The sequence below is a fragment of the Amblyomma maculatum genome, chromosome 7 (genome assembly GCF_055883805.1).
Source record: "Amblyomma maculatum isolate TAMU_Amacu chromosome 7, ASM5588380v1, whole genome shotgun sequence".
Lineage (NCBI taxonomy): Eukaryota > Metazoa > Arthropoda > Arachnida > Ixodida > Ixodidae > Amblyomma > Amblyomma maculatum.
In genome coordinates, this window is record NC_139350.1 from 52,829,518 (window position 1) to 52,855,348 (window position 25,831).

General features: G+C 43.5%; 2 protein-coding genes and 1 pseudogene across 4 annotated transcripts in view; 2 read left to right on the top strand and 1 right to left on the bottom strand.

Moving 5' to 3' along the window:
• The window catches only part of LOC146183203 (uncharacterized), a 35,220-nt gene that overhangs the window by 5,967 nt on the left and 3,422 nt on the right, over nt 1-25,831 (bottom strand). Inside the window, exons 2-3 of one of the 3 annotated variants that reach the window (XM_084609083.1) lie at nt 10,390-10,685; nt 3,165-3,629 (exon numbers count right to left, since the gene is read on the bottom strand). In XM_084609083.1, the coding sequence (XP_084465209.1) occupies nt 10,412-10,685 (274 nt within the window). In that variant the 3' untranslated portion in view covers nt 3,165-3,629; nt 10,390-10,411. Of the gene's footprint in view, nt 1-3,164; nt 3,630-10,389; nt 10,686-25,831 lie in introns of those variants that run through there. The other 2 variants (XM_084609082.1, XR_014708760.1) reach the window with 2 other exon arrangements.
• LOC146183204 (uncharacterized) lies at nt 15,805-18,528 on the top strand (annotated as a pseudogene).
• LOC146183205 (cyclin-dependent kinase 9-like) overlaps nt 19,898-25,831 on the top strand; it is a 38,898-nt gene continuing 32,964 nt past the window's right edge. The window contains exons 1-3 of the mRNA XM_084609080.1: nt 19,898-20,138; nt 20,330-20,411; nt 20,474-20,564. Coding sequence (XP_084465206.1) covers nt 20,014-20,138; nt 20,330-20,411; nt 20,474-20,564 — 298 coding nt within the window. The 5' untranslated portion in view covers nt 19,898-20,013. The remainder of the gene's footprint in view (nt 20,139-20,329; nt 20,412-20,473; nt 20,565-25,831) is intronic.

A 25,831-nucleotide genomic window follows, 5' to 3' on the forward strand; every position in this document is an offset into this window, starting at 1 on the left:
TACTGGCAGGCATGGGTAGACTAACGGGCGAAGGTATAGACAAACGTCAAGCTTGTAAACAAAGATGGTGCTGCGATCGGCAGCGACATGGGGGTGTAGGCAGAAACGCAGCGTGCCTACACAGCGCTAAGCGATGCTGCCTTCGAAACCAGTTCGCGCATGCAAATATTCTGAAGCGTAAGCTTCGCTTGTGCATATAAATGGTTTGACGTATGCCTGGAAAATAGTTCAGCACTTATTTCAGCTGAATACTGCTGGAATTACTCGATGAAGAACTGCATTGACTTCCTTCACCATGGCCTCAACAGCACGCGGCTACGGTCAGCGGCTATAGTGATTTAGATGTAAACGATAAAACGCAATGAATAAGAAAAACCAATAGTCAATCCGGCCTCCTGGACTACTTATCACTGAAAAGGAAACAGTCCACAGCTCTGTGAAATGCACCAACTAGCCTAGCGATTGGTTTTCCCGGGCCTATTGCCAACACTGAAAGGAGGACAATGATATGAATGACTGGAAGTGTGTTTTTCATATGACGACTGTTTTGATGGGCTTTCCGCTGCTCCAAGTACCTTCACTTTAATGAACAATATTACTGGCAACTATAAGGAACTAGAAATCATATTTATAGGTCACCTGCAACTTACTTGACAGAATTTTATCGAATAAGAAGATCTCAGTATTTTAGTTCTTTGTAACATTCGTTATGTAGTGCGCTGCCAACTTGGAATATCCTGGTCAATAAAAAAAAAAGTTTCACATCTGTTTCATCGTATAAATGCGTCAAGGCCATTCACAGATTAATGTATGCGTGAAGGATTTTAAGAATGCTCTCATTTTGTTCTCTTTGCTCTGTTGGAGAGGTGCTTGAGCGCAAATGCAACATTCTCCACAATCGCTTACAGCAAAATTTAAGCGATTTGCTGATTATTCTTTTAATACGCTTGGAACATTTTCATTAAAATGCGAGTCATCTTATTCTGCTTATTTTGCACTCATAGCCGAATCAACTTTGGGACATTAAACTCTATATACGATACCATACTTAAATATATCCTGCTCAATCAAGTTAGGCTCTGTTTAGAGAAGGCTCTGCTGCCTACTTCTACGAGAGTAACAGAGTTAGGCTGTACGTGGATATTTAATTCGTTCGTCAAAATCTTAATGACCTTCTAAAAGAAAGTTTAATAATCTGAGAAATAATGCTGTGTAATTTTGTCCAGATCCTATGTTTACTTGCTTTCTAGGGCCGGGGATGAATAGTCACTCGTTAAAATTCGCGAAAGTGAAAACAGAAAAAAGATGTACTTCACAAGACCGGGCCTGTTTCGGCAATATTGCGTAGGAATGACCGCTCAAAGTAGCTGCAGTTATCCTTCACAGCAGCAGCTTCTGCATCGTTCTTTGTACGAACATATACACGGATAGTACAGCAGGTGAATAGGATGTCGCAGCGCAGCTTTCCTGCCTTCATATGCACACGGAGTATCGCGTCAAAAATGTTATGACTTGATAGCTACATACAAAAAACCGTGCATAAGCTGCACGCGCTTGCTATTGCGCTCTTTGTCATGCGGCCGAAAGTCAACCATGAAAATTAAGAGCTGCAAACGAACTGATCAAGTTTCAATGCAGAATTGCAACGCATGCACGTTAGCTGCGAAGGCAATTCGTTGCCGAAGAATCTACTTATCGTGCTCGACGCCACTGCCCTTCGCTCTCATATTTATTCGACCGCAAGAAACATGTGAAAACAGGTGCCATTTTCTTTTTTGTTCCTTGAAAACACAGCAAGCACTGCACATCCAATGCAGACGGCTCTGGCTTTTGCCTACACCCCGAAAGTTACTGCTGTCGCCAGCGCCGCCACATCTTCACTGACGTCACGGGCTGACTCTTATCTATAGGCTGACTAGCATCCTTAAAACAAATCGCTACTCTAAGTGGAGGTACCTTTTTGTCCTGTTCCCCTACTACCTCAGGATTAACTGATTTGCTGGCATCAGTTGAACTCTCCTGATCTTGGTAGATCAACTTCCGAGAAAGTTGTCGCGCTTTAGCCAGAGTTAAAGCCATCACTTGGGCTTCGGTGTCAGTGAAGCCACAACCCTTTTCATTTAGCAATGATTCCGAGCTCTTCGAAAAAAGATAAGGGTAGCCTTCGGGCAGACCCTTCGACACCACCACTACTGTGTTTAGTATGCCAAATGGCACCTCAATTTTAACATTAGCAACTGGCAGACAAACCGAATCTTCACTTACTGCCTGACGTATCCACGCACACTCCAACACATAGTCTTCTTTTGCAACAAATTTAGGGTGAACTACGTCCATGGTTGCGGCCGAATCTCTGAGAACTCTGCACATCTGACAATTTACGGTGTACTCCTTAGTGTACGGTTTCAGGAGGCCGTTGTTACTCGGGTGGTCTCTCACTGAGGTGAACACCTGCCTTTCTTTCGTACAGTTTCACGCGAAATGCCCTGGCTCTTTACATTGTTGTAACAATGTAACAATGAGGGACATTATTGATGTTTTTACTGAGTGTGGATCTGGGCTAGAATTTACTGTTGAAGAACCAGTGGACGATCGGTTACAGTTTTTAGATTTATTGATTCAGTTCGGTGAGGATCATGCTAGTTGGAATACAACCCGAGATCGGTGAAGCCCTTGCTAAGTTCCAGTTCGGGGCATTCCAAATTAGTAAAGAATGGTATGATCAACACATGCTTGTTAAATGCATTGAAGAAATCTGGCTACCAAGGCATGGGCAACAGTTTTGAAAGGCAATTGACAAGAATTGCAAAGGGCGGTTATCAGAAGTCTGTTATTAATGAGGCCTGTTGCCGGTTACTGAAGAGCCTTAAAAGAACGCTCAGACAGAAATCTCTGCCCTGCATGGGTGAGAAGAAGAGGAAGGTTGCAGTGGTACCTTATGTGCACAGAATTTCACATGGCCTCAAAAATGTTGGCAAGAGGTATGGTGTTGATATAGCAATGACCGCCCAGCTCAAGATGAAGAGGATTTGCCTGGCTATTCAAAGGGAAAGAGAATCGAAGAAGCAAGAATGTGGGATGAAACATACAGACCCATTTGTCAGATGCAAGACTGGTGTTGTGTACAGGTTTCCACTCTCTTGTGGAGCCTGTTATATAGAACAGGGTGCTGTATTAACAAGAGACTACTGGAACACCAGAACAACTTGGAAAGTGACAAGGACAAAACATTTCTGGTCTCACATTACCATTCCTGTGGGACAATGAAGAAGGAGAAGAAGTGTACTCCCCTATTTGACCAGGTTGGGATTTTGTATCGCCACAAAGAAAAGTTGATGAGAGAACTAGTTGAAGCATATTTTATTTTAAGGGACGTTAAGTGCGTCAGCAAGACTTCTCTTGCTCTTTCAAGCAAAGAGATTTCTTTTTTAGAGTGACTTTTTGTGTAGCATGTGAACCCAGGGGTTGTTTCACGTGAATGCTTCATTTTCGTCATATTTGTTTTTATCTGGGCCTTCGAGTAAAAGCATAGGCTGAGTTGTGAGTCAGCTCTTGTCCTGTGGCTTCCTTTTATCTTGTCCTGTGTCTATCTGTTCGTGCTGTTTAGTTAAATCTCGTTACGAGAGACACTGTAACAAGAGACACACGGTTATAAGAGACATTTATAAATGGTTTGGTTGGTTTTCCTATGTCTGCCATGTTAACAACATTGCATACAAAAGACACGGTTACAAGAGACACTCGGTTACTAAGGACAACTTTTTCAGGTTCGTGGAGTAAATTCTTCACTATTTAGAAGAGGCACAACCCAGGTGTGCCCATGCAATGCATTTGGAACGTACCAACTCGTGCATGATGCACTTCAGATTCCCTTAGCTAAATTCTGTTCAATATCAGTGTCCTTTTTGTTGTGTATGTCAGGAACTGAGGAGTGCTTCCCCATGATTGGAGTCAAAGCGGCATTGCATTACTGTTACCTACGAAGCAAATCAAAATGCATGAATGACATTCAGCATTTTTAACTCCTCACTGTTCAAATTCGATCACAAGATGAAAGCATAGACTCCTGATGTCTTCCTCTTTGTGAATCATCTGAGGGTGACAAGCCTGTAAGCATCTGAGGGTGACGAGCCTGAAGAGTGCCTCAAAGGTATTAGAGCAATAGGAAGGCTTGCAAAGTGAAGTGCTTTACCTCAAGAATTCGGGAAGGAATACACTTTGCATTCACAAAAATACATACTAGTATGAATAACTTCTTTAAGCTTTCGTGAACAATTTACTGTTAATGCATGTGAATGCATTTATATACTGATGTGCAGTAAACTGATCAACACAGTGCTTTTAGAATCTTTGGTTACAAGAGACCTTGCTTACAAGAGACTTGTTTTTCAGGTCCCTTGAGTGTCTCTTGTAACGAGGTTTTACTGTATTAACAATGTACGGTCATGGTGCTGGCAGGTTGTACTAGCTAGCAGCTGACATGGCCAAGCACCGATACTTCGGTGGTCAGTGCAACTTAACGAGATCACTTATCAGAAAGATGGGAGGAGCTGCCAACTCTGGTTGCTCATTTGGGGTGGGAAGGTGGAATAAGAATCAACCTTCCACTATTTTTGGATGACAAGTCAGGCACTCTCAAACGGCTTGGTTAAAGCGGAGGTTTACATGTTGGATGGTCGCCTACATCCGGTAGAGGGATAAGGTGACAGTTTAGTACTGTATGCTAATAAGAATGTGTGATATATTAGAGGCACAGATCAAGAGATTGGTGAATAAGCAAGCGAGGACTACATGTATGCAAATGAACTGTAAGGGAAGCTGCAGACGCTATATAGTCATATGCTTAAAAGAAGAGCTTAAGTGTCCCCAGAATTTGCTATCTTCTACACAGTATCAAAGATAAATTCTAGAACAATGCGCAAAGAGACAATTCCATCCAAATTTTGCTTTTAGTTGAAATGAATTTTATGGCTCTTTCTGGCTGTGATGATCTTTCACCAGCAGCAGAAAAAAAACACACACACACACAAAAAAACTCATAAATTGGATTTCAAACTTTCCTTGACACTCAATTCAAGAGTATGCCACCAAACTGATGACTCCATGATCACCATATGAAAGTGAAAGGTGGTGTAGCCTAGCCTCAAAGGTGTGCAAAGAACGTTTTCTTCTTGTGGCCCACCTAGGCCACTGCTTTGCTAAAAAAGGGCCACAAATGGGCTTTACAGCATGATATAGATTTATACCCATGTCACACGGGCACTGTAAAGGCATTTGAATAAAAAGACACCTTACTAAAAAGAGTTTCATCCGCAGACACACGACAGAGTTCAATCGCCTTTCCAGAAGCGGTCTTTTTCGTAAGCGGAGATCGCCAATCTCTTTTACGGCTGGAAAGGAGTATCCTCTAGCCCAGTGGACACCAATGATTATCTTTTAATAAATAAAGGAAGCAAAGAGGAAATTTTGTGTCACATTTATACATTATAAAAAAGTTTTACGCTTCGCAGAAGGTTAACTAGGCACTATAATGTAATTTTTCTGCAGCACTCTCGTAACCAGTTCGAAGATATCACGTGGCGACGCTAACCGCTGATGCGTATTTAACATTTGTAAACATACTGTAGCTAAATTTACTTTTTCACTTTTGATAGCGCCTTCGGTAGGAAACACTAAAAGAGATTGCTAGCGCCGTGTGTCTGCTATGCAACTCCTTTTGAATAAAAGACTTTCAACTCTCTAAAAGACCGGTTAGGTGAACGAGTTTTTGCTTGCTCGTGTGATACCAGTATTAAATTTTAAAGTGGGACAGTATGAGACCCTTTCCACAATCATTTCATCCGCCCCCCCCCCCCCCCCTAAAAAAAGAAAAAAAAGTTGTGCACTATTGTGAGGAAAAGTTTGCCCTCAAAGGAAATCAGTTGGTATCCGACTGCACCAGGGATCAAACTCTGCACGAGGCAGATGCTCGAACCACTAGGTCATCACTGTGCACCTCAGTTTGCTTACAGAAATGGCCAGTAATGATGACACCCATATTTCATTTGTAGAGATTTTTCTAGTTTATAAAACCCTTGTTCAGGAGAATATGCACCCATCAATGTGGGGCTCTGAAACAAAGAACTGCTAGAACTGCTAAGCTATACTGTTGATTAAACTACTAGACAGTGCTGAGGAGCAGAATTCTGAATGATCCATAACAAGACCATTGTGTTGTATAGTCCAGAATGAGATCTCATTACTTCAGGGCCTTGATCACACTATGCATCAAATCGTGTATTCTGTAGAACAACGGGCATTCTCGTTCCAATTGCCATTTTTGTTGGCAAGTAGGTGATGATCACATCAATACTAATTCCATTATTGAAGACGTATTTAAGTTTGAAACTGCAGAAAAGACAAAAATGCAGACTGCTGCTAGGTGTGCAGAATTTCTGTAGCATCAAAACTGTTTCGGGTAATAACTATTAGTCCGATTGTTTTTCCACTTGTGATAGTATGAATCTTTCTTTTTCAGGACTTCAAGTATAGCTTTTGTCATCCAAGGACATATACCATGGTCGTAGTTACGCCTAGTATATGTGTAAGTGGATCGATCAATGACGCCTGTGATTTTTCTCACCAGATTCTGATATTCAATATCTATGTCGTCATCGTGCACGCCTTCGAAATCAGTGCACTGAAGCAGCGATCGCACTTGAGCGTAATCAATTCGGGTCGTACATTCTTTACACTGCTTGCAAGGACAGCGCAAAGGGTCACAGGGATAAAGAACAAAGACGGGATTGTGGTCCGGGATGGCAATGTCGCAGACACCAGCAAACACATTTACGTCCTCGTTGCAAAGACATGGTCAATCAGAGAGGCGGATTGGTTAGTGACTCGAGTTGGCTCATCTATAACATTTGTCAAGTTAAAGGACTGTATCAGCAAGAGGTAACCACGGCAATCATCTTTCAACAAATCAATGTTGAAATCACCACAGACAATCAAAGATGATTTATTCGTAGCAAGTGATAATAGCGTGGTTTCCATTACGGAATAGAATTTGTTTAGACAAGCGCTAGGTGGGCGGTAAACAACACCAATGATGCCACACTTCAGTTCAATGACCCCCCCCCCTCCCAGAGTATACCTGCTTCATAACTAGCATTGCATTGACAAAAGTAATCGATCCCTTTTCGAACAAAAAGTGCGATGCCACTACCACGTGATATACTATCCCGCGGTCGCGAAAGGAAGTTGTACCCAGGAATTTCAAGTTTCACCTTGCTTGAGCAATGTCTCTGTCAGCGCAATAACATTGTAATGATACGAGTAATGTCACAGATAAAAAACCAAACGATCCAGGTTTTTCCTAGCACTACGGATGTTGCAGAGTAACACAGATACCTGACCGCGCCCAAGCCATTTGTTTTTGATTTCAGCAGCAGTGTAAGTCATTCGGAGATACATATAGCGATTACAGGGCAGCTGTATTTGTTACTGTACCTGGGCAAGGTCAGCCACCTGCAGTAAGTGCGAGTTGTCTGTTTTGCACATCAAGATTTTACGTTCTATGACCCAAGCATACTTCCAACCTTTCTCTTTTCTTTCCTTCAAAGCGTGGCCCAGCAGCAGTTTCTTTGTCAAGCACAAATGCTTGTTTACACAGACTGGTGAACTCTTTTCTTCTGAACTGTTGAAACCCAGGTGAAATGTATTTAGTCTGTTTTTTGGCAGCTTTCAGCATTTTGTCTCTAGTGGTATGGGAATGAAATTTGACTACTACATTTGCATACCTGCCAGGTTCACAGAAAAGGCATTAGGAAGATCTGATCGGACCGGGGAGGAGGAGGGGGGGACTGAAGGAGTTACTAGGCATTTATATTGAATGAGTTGTTTTTATTTGGTTCAAAAGAGCGGGAATTGGGTGGATTTTGTTTGAAAACCACTGACGTGCCACATCACTGCTCACTGTTGGGGAATCTTCAATATGGCAGACGCTGCCCTTTTCAGAAATTCTTTTGAGTACTGCCGAGAGTAACAGTGTTCGCCCCTGTGACATTTAGCCAAAAGAATGTGACCGAGGGTTGTGTCAGACATGGATGATCTGAACTGGGCGCGATTTTTTTTACAATACTGAACTGCCTCTCACATTCAGCATTGCTGTGTGGTATACAGAGGATTCCAAGCATTACTGCTGAGATACGGCTAAATTTCTTTTGCCCATCTGCGCCTTTCAGCTGGGAGATGGCGCTCCACTGCCTTTCAGTACGTTCCTCTTGCAGCACATCTTGGGGAATGTCAAATGCCTGAAGTTTGACAAATTCCATTTCCAGAGAATTCAAAGCTTGGTCTTTCGACTCTTGCTGCTTTAGTGGCAGTAAGACCGGAAACCACTCCACAAAGAAAAGTACATTCTGAAAGGACATAGTGTCTATGGATTTCAGATCTGCGACTCTAGGATTAATTACTGCATTGTCAGCCAAAGGAAATTTGAGGCGAATATAATCGCAGGCAGCGATCATGTACTTCCGAACAGCTTCATAAAATTGTTCTTGCTCACTTGGCTTGAGTTTCTGAACAATGCGCTTGGCTTCCAGTCCCACCACAATGTCTTCATCCTCCTTCTGTCCATCTTTGTCATGGTAATCAACTGTAAGTAGGTCCTTGTGTTCCTTTAGAAGGCGTGGCTGCATAAACCTTGAAAGGAGGTCTTCAAGAAGCCCAAAAAGTAAAGATTGCAATGCGTGTATTTGAAGAGCTTGAGAGTGCAGCCGACAGTTCAGTGTCTCAAAGACAGGAATGGTGTTATTCAAAAAAAGACAGCACGCCTAGTTCAGGTCCAAGCTCAAAAACTGAAACAGCCTCTCTTCACGTTACTGCCATCCACGGCAACTGAAAACACACTCTTTTTCAGGGCACTCACCGTGCTCTCTTGTGCGTGACGCGCCATTTCACCAACAATTGCTGTCGTCTTGCTTCTACAACATGCGCAGCGCTTTGCAACGTCAGACTTTGGGAACATTTTGCGCAACAGAGGTCCCACGTGCTCAGAGGCGCTCAGCGGGTCATTATGTTCCAACAGGACATCGGTAAACAAGTACTCCGCTCAGATGACATCGCTGTCGTCTTGTGCACCGAAGAAATCTTGGAGACTCTGTTGCTTGTCTTGGCACTCAAGGTTGCTTGAGTGTCTCTTTGACGAAATGTGCGTAGCCAAGTCCACTCTGCCGCCGTGCGAGATGCTGATGTCACAATTGCAAACTGTGTAAAATGCATGATGCTCGCCTTTCTGAGATGGCACAATACATCCAAACTCAGCAGTATACTGCCTGAGGAAGACCTGAAGATATTTCTTGCGCTCTTTGCTTAGCGCCATGGCCGAAGACTACGTTAAAGCAGTACTAAACAACACACAATGCACGCCTCTTGGAAACTGCACTAGACCATGCAACTGAGCTGCCGAAGGTAACAAAGAACACAAGTAAACACGAAAGTTGCCTAAGCAAAACCGGTGTTAGTGTAGAAACATTATAGGCAGAAATTAAGCCACTGGAACTTTAGACAAAACCCGACCTTAGCGCCAAGCCTGAACCGCCCCAAGCGGTGGCGGCGCTACAGTCTCAGCAAAGTGAAAGTAGTTCTGGCAGTTTTTAACTACTGCGCTTGGCCGACTATGCTTTTTAGACCTTTCACTGATCATGATGTCAATCGGTGTCAAATGGTAGGTAGCCTTGGAGCTATGTGGCCAGACTAGAAAAAGGATTTCGCCAAACGTGGGAGCGTTTCCAGGAGATTTGTGTTTTGGTCGTACAATCATACAAAAGCATCAAGATTCGGGAGACCTGGCAGGTACGCACTTGACTCTTTTTGTTCATCGATGTGAACGACATCAATGTCACTCTCACTGATTTCAATTTGCAAATGGCGTGATATATCTGTCAAAGCAGCGACAAGGTGTGCACCATGGACTACAGGAAGCCTCACTGATTTCTAGATTACTTCTCCTGCTGTACTGCTGCAAGTCAATCACCTCTTTCTTCATGTCTTCTAGTTCTTTCGAGAGGCGATCATTGTCCTTTTTTACTTCTACACTTTCAGCTTTAACATTTTTCAGTTCCATTTTTATTTCAACTATTTCTGCCTTAAGCTCTCCAAAATTGTGTTAATGAAATCTATGGATTTCCGCACTGGCTCAAGCTCATCTTCAATCACCTTTTTGAGGGCCTCTTTCAGCTCTACCTGACTGGTTTCAAAGTGTGCTGACAAGTTAGCAAGTGCTTTAACGACTTCCTTTATAGTCGAAGGTGCCTTGTCTCCCATCATGTCATGTACAGACGGAGCAGTCCAAGAGCCGCTATATAGCAAGAAGCACTTTAAGTAAAAGAACGCTTACACACATACCTGCACAGAATGAAGCAGGCAGTTAGCTGCAGCTCAACAGCGGCCTGGACTGCTCCGTAATGGTGCTGAGGGTGGGATAGACAGCGGCTTTTATAGCCTTCCTGTGACGTCGATGCCCCTTCCAGCTGCGAAAGCGCAGCTGACTGCCGGACGATAAAGTGTCGCTGACGGCCCTCCAACAGTCCAAAAAGCGCAGGCACAGCTGGTATCTGGCAGATGCAGCACGTGGACGCTCGATGTAGGCAATAAGCAGGATTTCAGGCGATGGCTTGAGGATTTTTTTTTTTGATGACAATCTGCACAGAATGAAGCAGGCAGTTAGTTGCTGCTCAACGTTACGGCGTCCTGGACTGCTCCAGATTGGTCACCATGATGAGGAACTCAGAGAAACAATCTCTGCACCAATCTAATTACGAGACAAGAAGGAAATTCCAAAAAGATATGGGGGATTGTGAATGATGTTGTTGGATTAAAGAAAAAAGAACATATCCTTCCGGACGTAATCTCAGAGGAGGTGGCTGATACCTTCAATAATCATTTCATTGATCGTGGAGGAAAACTGGTTAATGCCTTCCCTTCAACAACGCCTCGCTTAGGAAGACCTATAGCAACAAATAATACTTACGCTTTCCGGGAGAACCTGAAGAAGAAATGAGGTCAGTAATTAAAACTCTGCGAGAAAGCAAAGCTTGTGGTTATGATGAAATACCATTGAAGGTGTTAAAAGACAATCTCAACATTCTTTGCACCCCCTTATGCAACATAATTAATCATGCGATGGTTAGCTCGCAGTATGCAATAAACTTGAAGATTGCGAAAGTTGTGCCAGTCTACAAGACAGGAGATCCTAATGGCCCCAATAGTTATAGATCCATATCTGTGCTTAATGTAATGAAAAATTAATATCCTTACAATTTAACAAGTTTCTGCTTGATAATAATGTAATCTGTGCTGAGCAGCATGGCTTTATCTCAGCCAAATCAACAACCACTGCTGTCACATCCCTTTACACTATATTAACACTGCTCTTCACAAAAATCAAATTACAATAGTAATATTCCTCAACATAAAAAAAGGCATTTGAGTGCGTCTGTCACTCAGAGTTATTGAAAAAATTAAAAGCAAGTGGTATTAATAATGCCTCTCTCCAGTTTTTTGATAGCTACCTTTTCGCCAGAAAATAAAAAGTAGTGCTGAGTGACAGACACTCCACACTACTACCCGTGACTTGCGGGGTCCCACAAGGATCTGTATTGGGTCCAGTTTTGTTTTCTATTTTCGTGAACGACCTACCGTGCAACTTTCAAAGGTCTTTATGTATGCAGATGACACTGCTCTTCTGTTCACATCTGAGTCACTCTTGGGTCTAGAAAACACGATAACGTCCGAATTGTTTAATGTTTCAGAATGGTTTCGTGCTAATAAACTAACAATAAATGTAGATAAAACTAAATATGTATTATTCCACTCCAAGAGAAGAAACACTGACCCTAGTATGATTCACATATCTCTAAACAACAACTGTGATCAGCGGGTTTCTCCTTTCAAATACCTTGGTATCATCTTTGACCAGCACTTGCACTGGCAAGAGCAGATAGATAAGCTATCTAAAAAGCTAGCTTTCAATTGCTACACACTTGCCAAAGCAAAAAAGTATCTCCCATACACCATACTACGTTCCCTGTATTTTTCGTTATTTCACTGCCACATTAGCTACTGCCGCGAATCTTGGGGACAAACGTACAAAACTTATTTACTTCCCTTGGAGAGACTGCAGAAGAGAGCACTGCATATAATATATCACATATCTTCTAACTGCAGCAACAATAATTTATTTCTAGAAAATCGAGTGCTTTCATTAGAATTCATGCTTAATTACAAAATCTGTGTATTAGTAAATATCATTAATACCAGTATTCCACTGCCATTTGATATTTTCTTGTTACCATCTCGCAATACAAGACATGCATTAAATGGCAAGTTCAACCTGCCTGCTGTAATATGTACGGAGAACGTTTAGTACAATTTTCTGGAGCAAAACATTAGAACAGGTTGCCTATTAATGTGAAGCTAGCAAATAACTTTAAGCAAAGTTGCAAGATGTTCTTTATTAACAGCCAAGAAGGGTCATGAATCCCCCCCCCCCCCTTTTCTTGTGTGTGCTTGCATTTTGTATTAGTACTCGCCTATTAATCATTTGCTGAAATATATATTCCTCCGTGCATGCTGATTCTTTTTTTGTTTCCTCTTTTTTTCATTTTTGCTCATTAGTTTATTTTGTACTGGACCGTCTACTAGCCCCGCGGCTATCGGTCCAAATATCCTTTATGTATTTCATTGCATACAAATAAAGATCATTTTGATTTGATTGACTGATATAATTTGAGCTGCCAAACTTCAGCATTTTTCTGGCTCAGTAGAGGCTGCAAGGTGGCAAGAATTGATCTGTGAAGCATACATTATTACAAGGGCACTTCAAAACATACCTCCACAGTTGAAATCGTCAATACTTCAGCAAGGAAACCTAGCCCTACTTTGGCATTGTGAAGTGGCATCCATGTGGGAAAGAGTGCTCTTTAAAAAATAGGCTGTGTGACATGTTGCAATAGAAACAGTATGAAGGAAATGACTGCACCCTTAGATTTTTACCCCGTTGGGGTGGTGAAGTGGTTAGGGCACTTGACTACTGTGCCCAAGGATGTGGGATCACATCCCGGCCTAGGCGGCCGCTTTTCGATCCAGGCGAAAAGCTAGGCGCCCGAGTGCTGTGCGATGTCAGTGCACGTTGAAGAACCCCACGTGGTTACAATTTGCGGAGTCCTCCACTACAGCGTCTCTCATAGCCTGAGCTGCTTTGGGCCGTTACACCCCACAAACCTAACCAAACCAAACCTTAGACTTTCAACAAGGATTGTGAACCATCTGCAAATTGTTTTAGAAGTCAAAATAAGACAAAATCTTGTACAACTTGCATAGTAGTGAAACAAGGAAAATACCAGTGTCAATGAAACATTTGGACACGACATCACCGAAACAGAACAATCCTCATGCCAACAATTTCTAGCAAGATTCCTTGTATCTAGTTTGATGTGATAACTGCTGCTTTGCAGTGCAACACTGAGTGAAACTGAGCGAGTGGTCATGTCATTCACTGAGTACTACATTACTTATTTCCCTGAGTACGTTTCACAACTGTGTTGCCTCCAAATGTTGAAAGCCTGAGTATTTATTTTTGCATTACGCTGGTACCGAGGAGCACTTTCGAGTAATGCACAAGTCAGTGCGGCATCCTGCAAGTGTGCTTCTGCTAATTTTTTTAGCCAACGACCCATATACCTACATGAGTATGACTGACCAGCAGAGCTGCACTCTGGTGGTATCTGCAGAGTGGCACTGCAGGCTATATGCCAGCACAAAAGGTACTTCCGTGCATTCCACAGATTCGATGAAGTGCAAGGCTGTTCATGCTTATATGAATGCTCAAGATGACAAGCTTTAGATAGCACTGCACTATCAGACAAATGCAGCACCCTTTCTTTCCTACAATTCGCTCCACCACACCCCCATGGTGCAATCAAATGCAATGGAATGGATGGTAAAGTACTGCCACCAAAGTGCCCTCAGTCTCCTGCAGTAAGAGAGCATGTGTCATTCATGGTGGTTTCATAGCATGAACAGCAGCAAACTACATCACACACTACTGCCATGGCATGCAATAATGGCTATATAAATTGCGTGCACTGAGAACAGCGGTCTCTGCTCATTTATGCTATCTGTAGCAAAACATTGGCAGTGTTGCAGAAGCAAGCAACTAACGTTTAAAACCGACAACGTTCTCATGCGTATTAGAAAAACCGGCAATCGATACAGGTGTCGAGAGTGCGCCGCGTCGCAGAGCAGTCCGGGCAGCATATTAGCAAATCATATCCCGTAGGAGCACTCGAACAGACGGCGCTCTGGCACGTGATTCCTCTGAGTAGTAGCACCACCTGGCGACAAATAGTGGATATATTGTCTAAACAAATAAGAAAGCATTTAAAGGCTACCGTTCCCGTCGTTTTGGTGGCGCAATGCATTAACACCAGCCATCACTGCATTGATGCCACTTAAACATCTGTTCGACTCATGTGTTGTAACTTTTTTTCTGAACATTTTTTTGCAATTGCCTTCACCGTAATTATATCCTGCCTTCAGTGAGTGTATGTTACTTTTAGGTGGCGTTCACAGACAACTTCAAGTAACAATCGGTATGACATCTGGGACATTAAGCAATTACCTTCCCCATAAACATTTCCTGCCTCAGTGAATGTATGTTACCTTTAGGTTGCGTTTACTGACATCCTTCAGCAACAATCGCCGTTTACAGTGAGTGTATGTTACCTTTAGGTTGCGTTCAGAGAGACCTTTCACCAACAATCGCAGTTTTAACTCGCTGAAAGCGTCATCTGCTAAAGTGCCCCTACGGGATATGGTTTGGCAATACGCGTCCGGGCAGCCACGTGCTGTCGATCTCTCTTTGTTTCGTGGGCTATTTCGCATTGTGCAAGGTCTTGCTTTTTTCTCTGCCTTTGGATGCTACAGGAATGCAGCATTGTATCAACTGGTAAGTGCCAGCTTTGTTTTATCCTTCCGACGATCGCTGCATAGTATTCAGCTGCATTGAGGCTTGTGAAAAATAGTGACGGCACAAAGAACTGTGTTTATTACGCGTCAGTACCGCAGTAGCAATATTAGATGTGCACGTTTTTTGTGGACTGCAATGCTAATTGCTTCCCTGCCTAGCTCGTCTAGTTTGGGCGAGCTCCTGCGCAGTTTTTTTTTTTTTTTTGCAGTACACGTAATTGTGATACTTTGTGATAAAATTGAAACACAAGCTTTACATGGCTTTACCCATTGTGACGATGGCTACTTTAACTTGAGTTAAACCGAATGATGCAAAGTCTATATTAGTCTCCCTTGTCAACTCGATCGCTGTGTCCCTCTCTAGCATCGGAAACCGCAAAACTCATATTCAACCGCATTGAGGCCTGTGAAAAATAATTACAGCACCAGAAACTGTGATTATCACACGTCAGTAAAGCAATAATAATATTAAATGTGCATGTGCATTTTCTGGACTGCAATGCTAATTTCCTCCCTTATTAGCTCGTCTGTGTGGCATGTTGCACATGCTCCAGCGCAGTATTTTTTTTTTATTTGCAGTGTATAGGCTAATAACATAATTCTGTGATAAAATAAAAACACAAGCTTTACCTCTTGTGACGATTACTTTGGAGAGAGCGAAACAGAAAGATAAAACGCATATATTTGTTCTCCTTGTTCATTAAGTTATAAAAAAAAAAAATTGTTTTGCGCGACGTGCTGAATCATTGAAAGTAACAGCTGATACCGAAGTTATTCTCCTTGCGGATCCCAATGGCATACAGCTGTGTGCCACTGTGCCGGTCGGACAGTAAAAAGAAGGAGCCTGGTGTTTCTTTTCATGGGGTCAAAGCTGCGCTGCGTGAGCAATGGCTGACAGCAATACGAAGAGACGACTGGGTACCGAATTGCACTTCCAACTATTCAAGGGTATGTAGCGAACATTTCAAAAACTCGGACTGTGCAGAAGGAAAAAGGCGCCGTCTGAAAAAGGGAGTTGTACCATCAGTGTTCACTGACTACCCGTCATACTTGCAACCTCACATATTGAAGGAGAGGAACAGTGCAAGCCTAAGAAAAAGAGCAGCTTTTGAGACCCACCATAGCCAAGATGAGCCAGCGAAAAAACTCATGAAGCACGACGAAAGCACGAACGTTGAAACGCCAACTTCTGATACTGACAATGAGGTCTCTGAAGTCTCTCCAACTACAAGCGTCAACTATATTGAAGTGCAGCAACATCAACCAAGAGCTATTTGTAGAAACAAAGAAAAAGAATTCGTCCGTGCCAACAAAATAACCCAAGCTGACATCAGATCTTCCAACCTGCTGGCAGTGGAAAGAATTAAGTGGAAGAGGAAGGAGAGAGACCTAAAAAAGCAAATAGACAGGCTTCGCACCACTGTAGATAAATATATAATGGAGCTGAAAAGATTTAAAGAAGACAGTAATTTTGAGAATATGGCATATATTCGGAGACAAGCGGAAGAAAAAAACATTGCTGCCGTTTTCCTGCTGAACCAAGTTGTCAATTTCAAGCGAAAAATGCCAATATGGTCGGAAGATGTAGTGCGACACTGCATTACACTTAGACACCTTTCTACGAAAGCCTATGAGCATGCCCGAAAGGAAAGATTGTTGAAGTTTCCAAGCAGAAACACGCTGCAAAACTTCATTAGAAGTACTTCTGGAGAAACAGGCTTCAGTGGCTTGGTACAATTAAGCCTGGCTGAAATCGGAGCTTGACAAGCTGGAATCGCCGCATTCCAGAGTATGTTCTCTCATCGTTGATGAGATGCGAATCAAGCCAAAGCTACAGTAAACAAGCAGCAAGATAGTTTCGTGGGCCATTTGGACATGGGTGTGGCCACCGATCTTGACAGTACGCCGGTACTGGCAAATTCCTTGCTTTGTTTTGTAGTTAACGGTCTTTCTACTTCATACAGAATACCAGCATCATACTTTTTCACTAAAGGACTGAATGGCGCACAGCTGTCCAAATTGATGCGATATGTCCTTACTAAGGTCGAAGAGGCTGGCTTCAAGGTGGTGCGCCTTGTAAGGGACAACCATAAAGTAAACGTGAGTGCCACGAAGGACCTCTGCGGCGGATCCTTCACGTACAGGATACCGCACCCGTGTAATCATGATCGGCTGCTGTTCTTAAGCTTCGATTATTGCCACGTTTTGAAAAACATCCGCTCTCAGTTTCTTGCACGCGACCTTGGAAAGAAAGAAACTCTACGAGATGCAGAAAGATTGGATTGTAAAACCTGTGAGGAGTCTAACCAGAAAACATGTTTTTCCGAACAATATTGAAAAAATGAATGTCAAAAGAGCTGTCGAAGTTTTTTCTCCAGATGTTACATCTGCTCTGGAGTTTTTGAAAGAGCACGCAGGACAAAGCTGCCATATGTCATTTGCCTATGCGGGACCAACAATACTGTTAATGAAGAACATCCATCGGTGATTCCTACTGCACGACACCAGCAACAAACAACAACATATCGAGAAAAGGTTCCCTGACGTCAGGCACTTTGACGACAAAAATGATTCTAGGCTGGAATGGCTAGAAGTTACCTTTCCACTATATATCGACCAACTAAAGAAAGATGCAACTTATCCTCGTGGCTTTTTCACAGCCGAAACGTACGAGGCCCTTCTGCTCACAACTTACTCGACTGCTTGCTGCATCCGCTATCTGCTAGCTGAGGAGAAGTTCTGTTTTGTACTAACGCGGAAATTCAGCAGTGACCCAATTGAACCGCTGTTTGGAACCCTGAGGTGGTCACGGGGATGCAACGACCAACTTGACGTGCGGTCAGTACTCTCAGGACTAGAAAAGGTCTTGAAGACGGGAATTGCCGCGACATCTGAACACAGCAATGTGCTGTCATGAGAGTCACCACAGCACTGAACTTAGGACTGCAGGGCTATGTGCACTTGGGAACAGCGATGAGCTTCCAGAGGCTGCTTTGGAAGCCTTGGAATGCTTAGATGTGCAGCATGTCCCTGCTTCTCTACCTTCCTTACAGCTGTCGGCTACGTTCTATGTAGGTTGCTACATTGCTCGTGTAATAAGTGAGCATATGGAATATGAGCAGTGCTGTTTACTCACAACGAAGCCACCTACTAGTAATCCACTCGAGCTGTTCACGCGACAGCAGGACCGAGTTGGGCTGCTTTACCCATCTGACGCATTACTCTATGTCTTAGACACTCTGCGGCTGTTTGTGGACAGAACCTTAAAAGAAAAACCAAGACTGCAAAATCCACTTAGAAACCTGATCGACGCAGCTGTTCCAGCCATCTGTAAATCAAACTTACGAAAGTGCCCGTCAGTGACAGCAGTCACCGTCAACAGTTTTCTCGACTTGTGGCAACAAGATTTATCAGACCGCTGCTGGTGAACTAAGCCTCTTCGATAACTGACAAAAATGATCTGATAAGCCGCTGTTTCAGCAGAAGCCACTTTCATGAAAAGTGATGAAGTTGTAAAAGTGGTTACTCTTGTAGCACAGCTGCTGTTTCGAAATGTGTTAATAAATGTTGGTGCCTTTCTTCTTAAATTTTGTTTCATCGTAGCATAGACTAGCATTGCAATTTTTTTGTTACCATTGACACTATCGGAGCAGTTATCCATGTTTTTGAGCCATGCGCACATTTCTTGAAAGCGCCTTACAAAAAATGTCATAGCATTAGTGTCATTGTCAAGCAAGTACCATGATCACTTGCTATGCATTAACAATGTCGGCCTTACAAGTAAATATACTGAATATGTACGATTCATGCTTAGTAGCAGTTATCCCGCAAGCGAATAACAGTGCTCCCGCCCCCACGCCAGCGTTCGTACCCGTGCGCCTCGACCCCTACGTCAGTGGCGCCCTCAGCGGCAATACCACGCAACTTCACTCGCCGGCGCCGCTCTATTGTTCGCGCGGCGCGTTGATATACATAAAATACGAAAGTAAAGCAGTGCTGAGCTGTTGCGACAGTACTGCGCGGCACACATAGCTGCGCCTAAAATTGGCCACTGTGCTCATTTTAGTGCATTTCTCGATATTGTATGCACGTTCTCGGCAACGCCCAGTATATCCTCTGAAGCATGGCTAGGACATTAGGAAATTTGTTTGCGACGCCGCACAAAACAGTTTAATTAAATATGCATACTTCCGACTAACTCAGGGGAGTCTGCCCTCTCGATGGCGGCATAAAGGAAGCAAACTGTTTCTTACGATGCTCTTAATCAAAATCGAAGTACGTAGTGGAAGAACGAGCACTGTTTGTTGCAAGAATTATCGGAAGCTTCTGACATACACTATAGTGGTCATTCCCGCATAAATTTATGTTGTCAAAGTAAAGACTCACATTTCTCAAACCTCTAGCAACGTTTTTGTGACTGCTTCTCACCTTGCGAAGCTCCCCGAGGGTTGCTAGCATGCTGTTGGTGATGCGCGCATCGGGCAAGCTGACGCCAAATGAACCCCACCCTCCAGCCGAGGCAACTGACGCACGACTACAGTGACGACCACGGTGGTGACGACCGTGGGCGCGATGGCGACGGCCCACGACCTCATGGCGACGGCGAACACAGGCATGGGTAAGCATGGGCAAACGGGCGAACATGCGTGACGCCATACGCATTTTGGAGCGCGTATCTGTTCCCACGGCAACCAGCTGACGTCTTGGCAATAGCGACGATGATGATAGTGTATGAAATAATATACAAGCGCATACATATCTGACTTGACAGAATTATTAACTATATAACTACTAAAAATAGCTTTGAGAAATTAAAACATTAAAATTAAAAATTAGACACGAGTATTTATATTTCATGGTTGAGCGCATTCGACAGTGACAGGAAGTTGAGAAAGTTGATCCATCAACAGCGTTCTGCAATGCACGCAATGCACGTGCAGCACGGGTGGCATTGTTCTTTCTTCAGACATCTCGGTCGTAGCGTCTCGGGTCTTAGTGGAAATGAGCTGTAATACGAGTAATCAGCAGCAAAATCTCGTGAACAAGCTTGAAAACTTCGAATTTCCGTACTGTGACGATGTCGCCAAATACGAGACAATCGAGAAGGTCGGTCAGGGAACGTTCGGGTAAGCTTTCCATTTATTTCTACCCGCTGCTCTAAGCAGGTATGATCGCAGAAACGATGATACCTCACGGCCATCAAAAATGGTGTTCTCGGTGGGTCTAATGTCATTGCCTGTCGAGTTCTTAATGTGTGTATGTATTTATTTGCTGCCGCAGCGACTTATTTATTCGGTGTGATCGCACGCGTTCGCAGAGAAGTGTTCAAGGCAAGACACAAGCAAACACAAAAGCTGGTTGCCCTCAAGAGAGTGCTTATGTTAAACGAAAAAGAAGGGGTAAGTGCCTTGCAACCTGCCCTCCATTTGTTTCGGTGTAGTGATGCAACATTTTCTCGCAGTTCCCCATCACAGCCCTGCGTGAGGTTAAAATCCTGCAGCTCCTCAAGCACGAAAACGTTGTCAACTTGATTGAGATCTGCTACGCCAAAGGTACGTTTTTGGGTCTGTAATCATCACCAGCAGGGGATGGCGCTTATCCGAAAGGATGTTACGGCTGTACGCACACATCCATTCTACACTGGTTCTCACGACACGCGTGTCAGGTTGGCAGGCAGGTATGTCGTGGGGGCAAACAGCGGTCAGCTGTTTTCCCCCACGAATGTGCTGTCAAATGTGCATGTGCCTTTTGAGGAGGCTCCTCAGAGGAAGCAGCGGGCGTTGTTACCGGAGGCGACGTGAAGCGATGGGTGATGAGGCATTGGCGTGCTCTAGCGAGGAGATGGAGGCAAGAGGAGCAAGAGGGCAGAATAATATGGAAGGGAGGAGGGTATTGAAAGACTCTGATGTTCTCTCATGCTCTAGAAGGGGCTGTAGAGGGGAATAAGCAGTTACAGTATATAAGACAAGGACACATAAACCATATTATTTAGGAACACAAAGATAATGCAGGTGCGTAAAAATTTCACGATTTGCATTAAGAATAAATTGCTGTCTCTATAATACTGTAAGAGCATGCGGTATGTACGAAAGATTGCTGGAGGATCGCAGCCGTGGCAACCACTTTTTGACGGAGGCGAAAGCAAGGCGCCTGTATGCTGTGCTACATCAGTGCTTGTAAAGAACCCCAGATAGTCTAAATATCCGGAGCCCTCCACTATCGCGTCTGTCATAGCCTGAGTCACTTTGGGAGGTTACAACAAAAGATTGCAGGGTATAAAGCAGTGGAGGCGAAATGCAAGGTGCCTGTGTACTGTGCAATGTCAGTGCACTTTAAGGAACCCTATGTGGTGAAAATTATCTGGAGACTTCCACTACGGTTCTCCTCATAGCCTGATTTTCTTTGTGATGTTAAACCTCATAAAACAAATATACAGGCCAGCATTGCAAGGTCAAGGTTTGTTTTCAATCAGTGTAGTGTAATCAAGTAACTGCAGAACAGAATGTTTTGAACCTTTTCTTTTTTTATTTCAATTTTTTAGTATTTTGACTAAAGCTGCTGCTGATTCATTCTAATTTGATGATGTCTTGGGAATGAAAAGCGCCTTGCAAGCTGTAATGCGGCAACCTAGGCTGCCAACTTTGTCTGAATATGTGCGTGAAGAAATTTGTGTGTTGCGCATTGTGCAGGGTTTTATGGCAAATAAGCAGCTGAGACTAAACAGGACAACTGGCATGTTAAATTTAGGAAAAAAAGGCTCAGCAACATCTTTGTGTGTGCCTCAAGGAGTGTACCTCTGTCACACGAGCAAATTTAATGTCATTCGTATCGAATGAAATTACCATCTAATGTCATTATTCCCCTGCTAAACGAGAAAATTTAATGGTCATTAGGTTCGAATGACATTCTTCATCGAATGCAGCAGGACTTTTTGACGGGTTAGTTGGTACATGATCTTGATTCTCATAGCGCTGACGAAACACTACAGGAAGAAAGACAGAAAAGGACAGGGTCATCGAATGAGTGGGGAACTCATTCGCATTCGATCGCGAGCCGAATGTGTACTCTTGACGCCAGATACGCAGCAGAAACAAGTAACGCGGCAACATATTCTGCGCACAGTGAAATTAAGAAATTATATTTCTAGAGTTTTGTTTTAAAACCTGTTAATTTAGGGGTAACATTATTCGCACTGCAGGCTCTCTTGGAACGGCATTACTCTCGGTCACAGCAGTGGTCCAGTCATGGCAGCGACTCACGATCATTTTGGGCTCTTTGTTTCTTGGTGGCCGCATCTCCCCGTATGTTTATCTCGGAACTATTTAAAGTTGTGACTGAGCTTCTCACAGTTTGGACGTCAATTACATGCTCTACGTATCTCCGTGCATCTCCCCACTGTGTATCCATGCTCCGCTGTGTTCAGCAGGCGCTGGTTCAGCCATATTGTTTGTTTACATTATAGTGAAATAGAATACTTTCTAGTGGTGCGACCGGCGGCGGCTGGGGCCAGCTCAGGTGAAGTGAGTTGACACTAACGGCTGCTGCGCCTTCTCCTAGCCTCCGACACGCGCGTTGGCAGCACATGGCAATGCGGTGTAAAAGTTTGCTTGCTCTGCGCGCGCGCTGACAGGCAATTAATTGCACTTTAGTGTTCGTATATTGCTGTTAAGTAGTTATATCAGTGAGCAGGAACTATGTCTCAGCAGTGACAGGAAGTTTAACGAAGCTGTGGCAAAAAGAACTGATTCCCACTGTTTTGCTCCAGGCTGCCGCACCGGCTACCCGAGCGTGCCAAAAGCATCATTTTTCTGCACCGAGAGATGACGAGTTGCGAGGAAAGTTTGAGCAGAACTACGTTGACCATGCGAAGGGACAATAAGAGCCTCGTAGAACTATCAGCAGTATGTGAGCACCGTTTTGAAACACCTCATATTGCGAGACTATGTTCATGTAATCGACGGTGTTGAAGTCGTTAGCACCCGGTGCCATACCGACGCTGCTTTCAGGGTGTCCAGCCCAGCTCTCTGTTAAAACACTTAAATGGAGGACCGAAAGATCTGCTTGTGAAAAAATTTCACCGCGAAGCAAGAAGCCGTGTCAGGATGTGAACAGGGCTGACAACGAACATCCAGAGCCAAGATAGCTGGCTGCTACAGAATCATCGCCTTTCTCGTTTCAGGAGCTCCGTGACATTCGCCGAGCTGGTGCCGCTTCGATGACATCGTTTTGGCTTAGTTTTTGCGACGTCTTCATTTAAAATGCAAGCAAGGCCTGTGATTACGCATGAGCGAGCTGTGGTTTTCAAGTCCGTCGGAGGCAAAGCTGAGTGATATGCATTGGAAAAAAAAAAACAGTGGTCTTTGTTAGTGACGCTGCAGTTGTACTGCAGGATGCCGAAGCAGCTTGTCTTTGTAATAGCGGACCAATGACGGATGATAAATATAGGCAAATGTAGCCGGACTTGTTTAACTGCACTGGACTAATTGCAGGCAATAAAATTAACATTAATTGCATAACTGCGAATAAAAATTCAACTTGCTACAGCATTGTCATGTAGTGTTTAATAGCTCGTGTCAAGTACAACTGCACTGGACAAATTGTAGGTTATAATTATTTACTGTTAATATAGTAATTGTGAATAAAACTGAACTTTCTCCTATGCAATCAAGCCATATCATTGCATACCTTGTCAAAGTATGATTGCACTATAATTAGTGCAGGTTTAATTCAAATACCTTTAATTTGTTAATTGCGAATAAATACTTAACTTTATGCCATACCATCAAGTCATATATGTTAGATAGCTTCTGTTGAGTATCACTGCTGCTGGCAAACTAAGTCTTAATTCACCATCGTCACCATCAGCATAACTATACCCACTGCAGGGCGAAGGCCTCTCCCATATTTCTCCACTTAACCCGGTTCTGTGCTAGCTGCATCCACTTGAACCCTGCGAACCTCTTAACCTCATCCGCCCACCTAACTTTCTGCCGCCCCCTGATACGCTTTCCTTCCCTTGGAATCCAGTTTGTTACCCTAAGCGACCATCGGTTATCCTCTCTTTGCACTACATGTCCTGCCCATGCCCATTTCTTCTTCTTATTTTCCACTAGTATGTCGGTGACCTGAGTTATTTCTCTGACCCACTCTGCACGCTTCCTATCTCTTAATGTTGCCCCTACCATTTTTTGTTCCATAGCCCTCTGGGTTGTCCTCAACTTAAGCAGAACTCTCTTGGTTAACCTCCACGTTTCAGCCCCATAGGTGAGTACAGGTAAGATGCAACTGTTGTATACTTTCCTCTTGAGCGATACCGGTAAGCTGCTAGTCATAATCTGCGAGTGCTTGCCAACTGCGCTCCATCCCAATCTTATTCTTCTTGTTACTTCCTTTTCATGGTCCGGATCTGTAGTTACTACCTGTCTTAAGTAGACATTCGCCTACTACTTCCAGTACTTTGCTACCTAACGTAAACTGCTGTTCCTTCCCAGGGGCTGTTGAACATTACCTTAGCCTTCTGCATATTGATTTTCAAGTCTACCTTTCTACTTTTCCTGTCTAGGTCATCAATCGTTATTTGCAGTTCATCCCCCGAGTTGCTTAGCAAGGCAATGTCATCAGCAAATCGCAGATTACTGAGGTATTCTCCATCTACCCTTATCCCTAACTGCTCCCATTCCAAGTCTCTGAATACTTCGTCTAAGCAAGCTGTGAATAGTACTGGGGACATCGTGTCTCCTTGCCTAACACCTTTCTTTATGGGAATTTTGTTACTTTCCTTATGCAGAACTATGGTTGCTGTGCAGCCACTATATATATATCTTCCAGCACTTTCACGTACGGCTCGTCTACCCCCCCTGATTTCGCAATGCCTGCATCATCGCCGAGGTTTCAACCGAGTCAAATGCTTTTTCGTAATCAATGAATGCTATGTATAAGGGCTGGTTATATTCTGAGCATTTTTCTATCACCTGATTGATGGTATGGATATGATCGATAGTAGAGTACCGTTTCCGAAAACCTGCTTGATCCTTTGCATGATTGCAGTCTAAGGTTGTCCTGATTCTATGAGCGATTACCTTAGTAAATACTTTATACGTAACAGACAGTAAGCTGATTGGTCTGTAATTTTTAAGGTCCTTAAAGTCCCCTTTCTTGTGAATGAGGATAATGTTTGCATTCTTACATGGTTCCGGTACCGTCGATGACACCAGGCACTGCGTATACAGGGTGGCCAGCTTTTCTAACACTTAACCCCTCCGTCCTTCAGCAAATCTGTAGTTATCTGATCCTCTCCAGCTGATTTCCCCCTTTTCATGGTTTCTAATGCTTTCTTGACCTCTTCCTTCGTAACTGGTGGAACGTCTGACTGTTTTTGCCTACCATCAATCTCCTTACGGTCCTGACTACTTTGACTATCTTGTCCATATTCGTGATGACGTTGCCCTCCTTGTCCCTTATCGCATACATCTGGTTTTTGCCTATGCCCAATTTCTTCTTTACCGCTTTAAGGCTTCCTCCGTTCTTTACAGTATGCTCAATTTTCTCCATGGTATACTTCCTTATATCGGCCACCTTGTGCTTATTGATTAGCTATGATATCTCGGCCAATTCAATCTGGTCTGTTGGATTGGAAGCTTTCATACTCTGGCGTTTCTTAATCAAATCTTTCGTCTCCTTAGACAGCTTACCGGTATCCTCTCTAACTATCCTACAGCCTACTTCTACCACACATTCAGTAATGATATCTCTGAAATTATTGTTCATTGCTTCTAGGGTAATGTTGCCATTCTCGTTTAGAGCTGAATATCTATTCTGT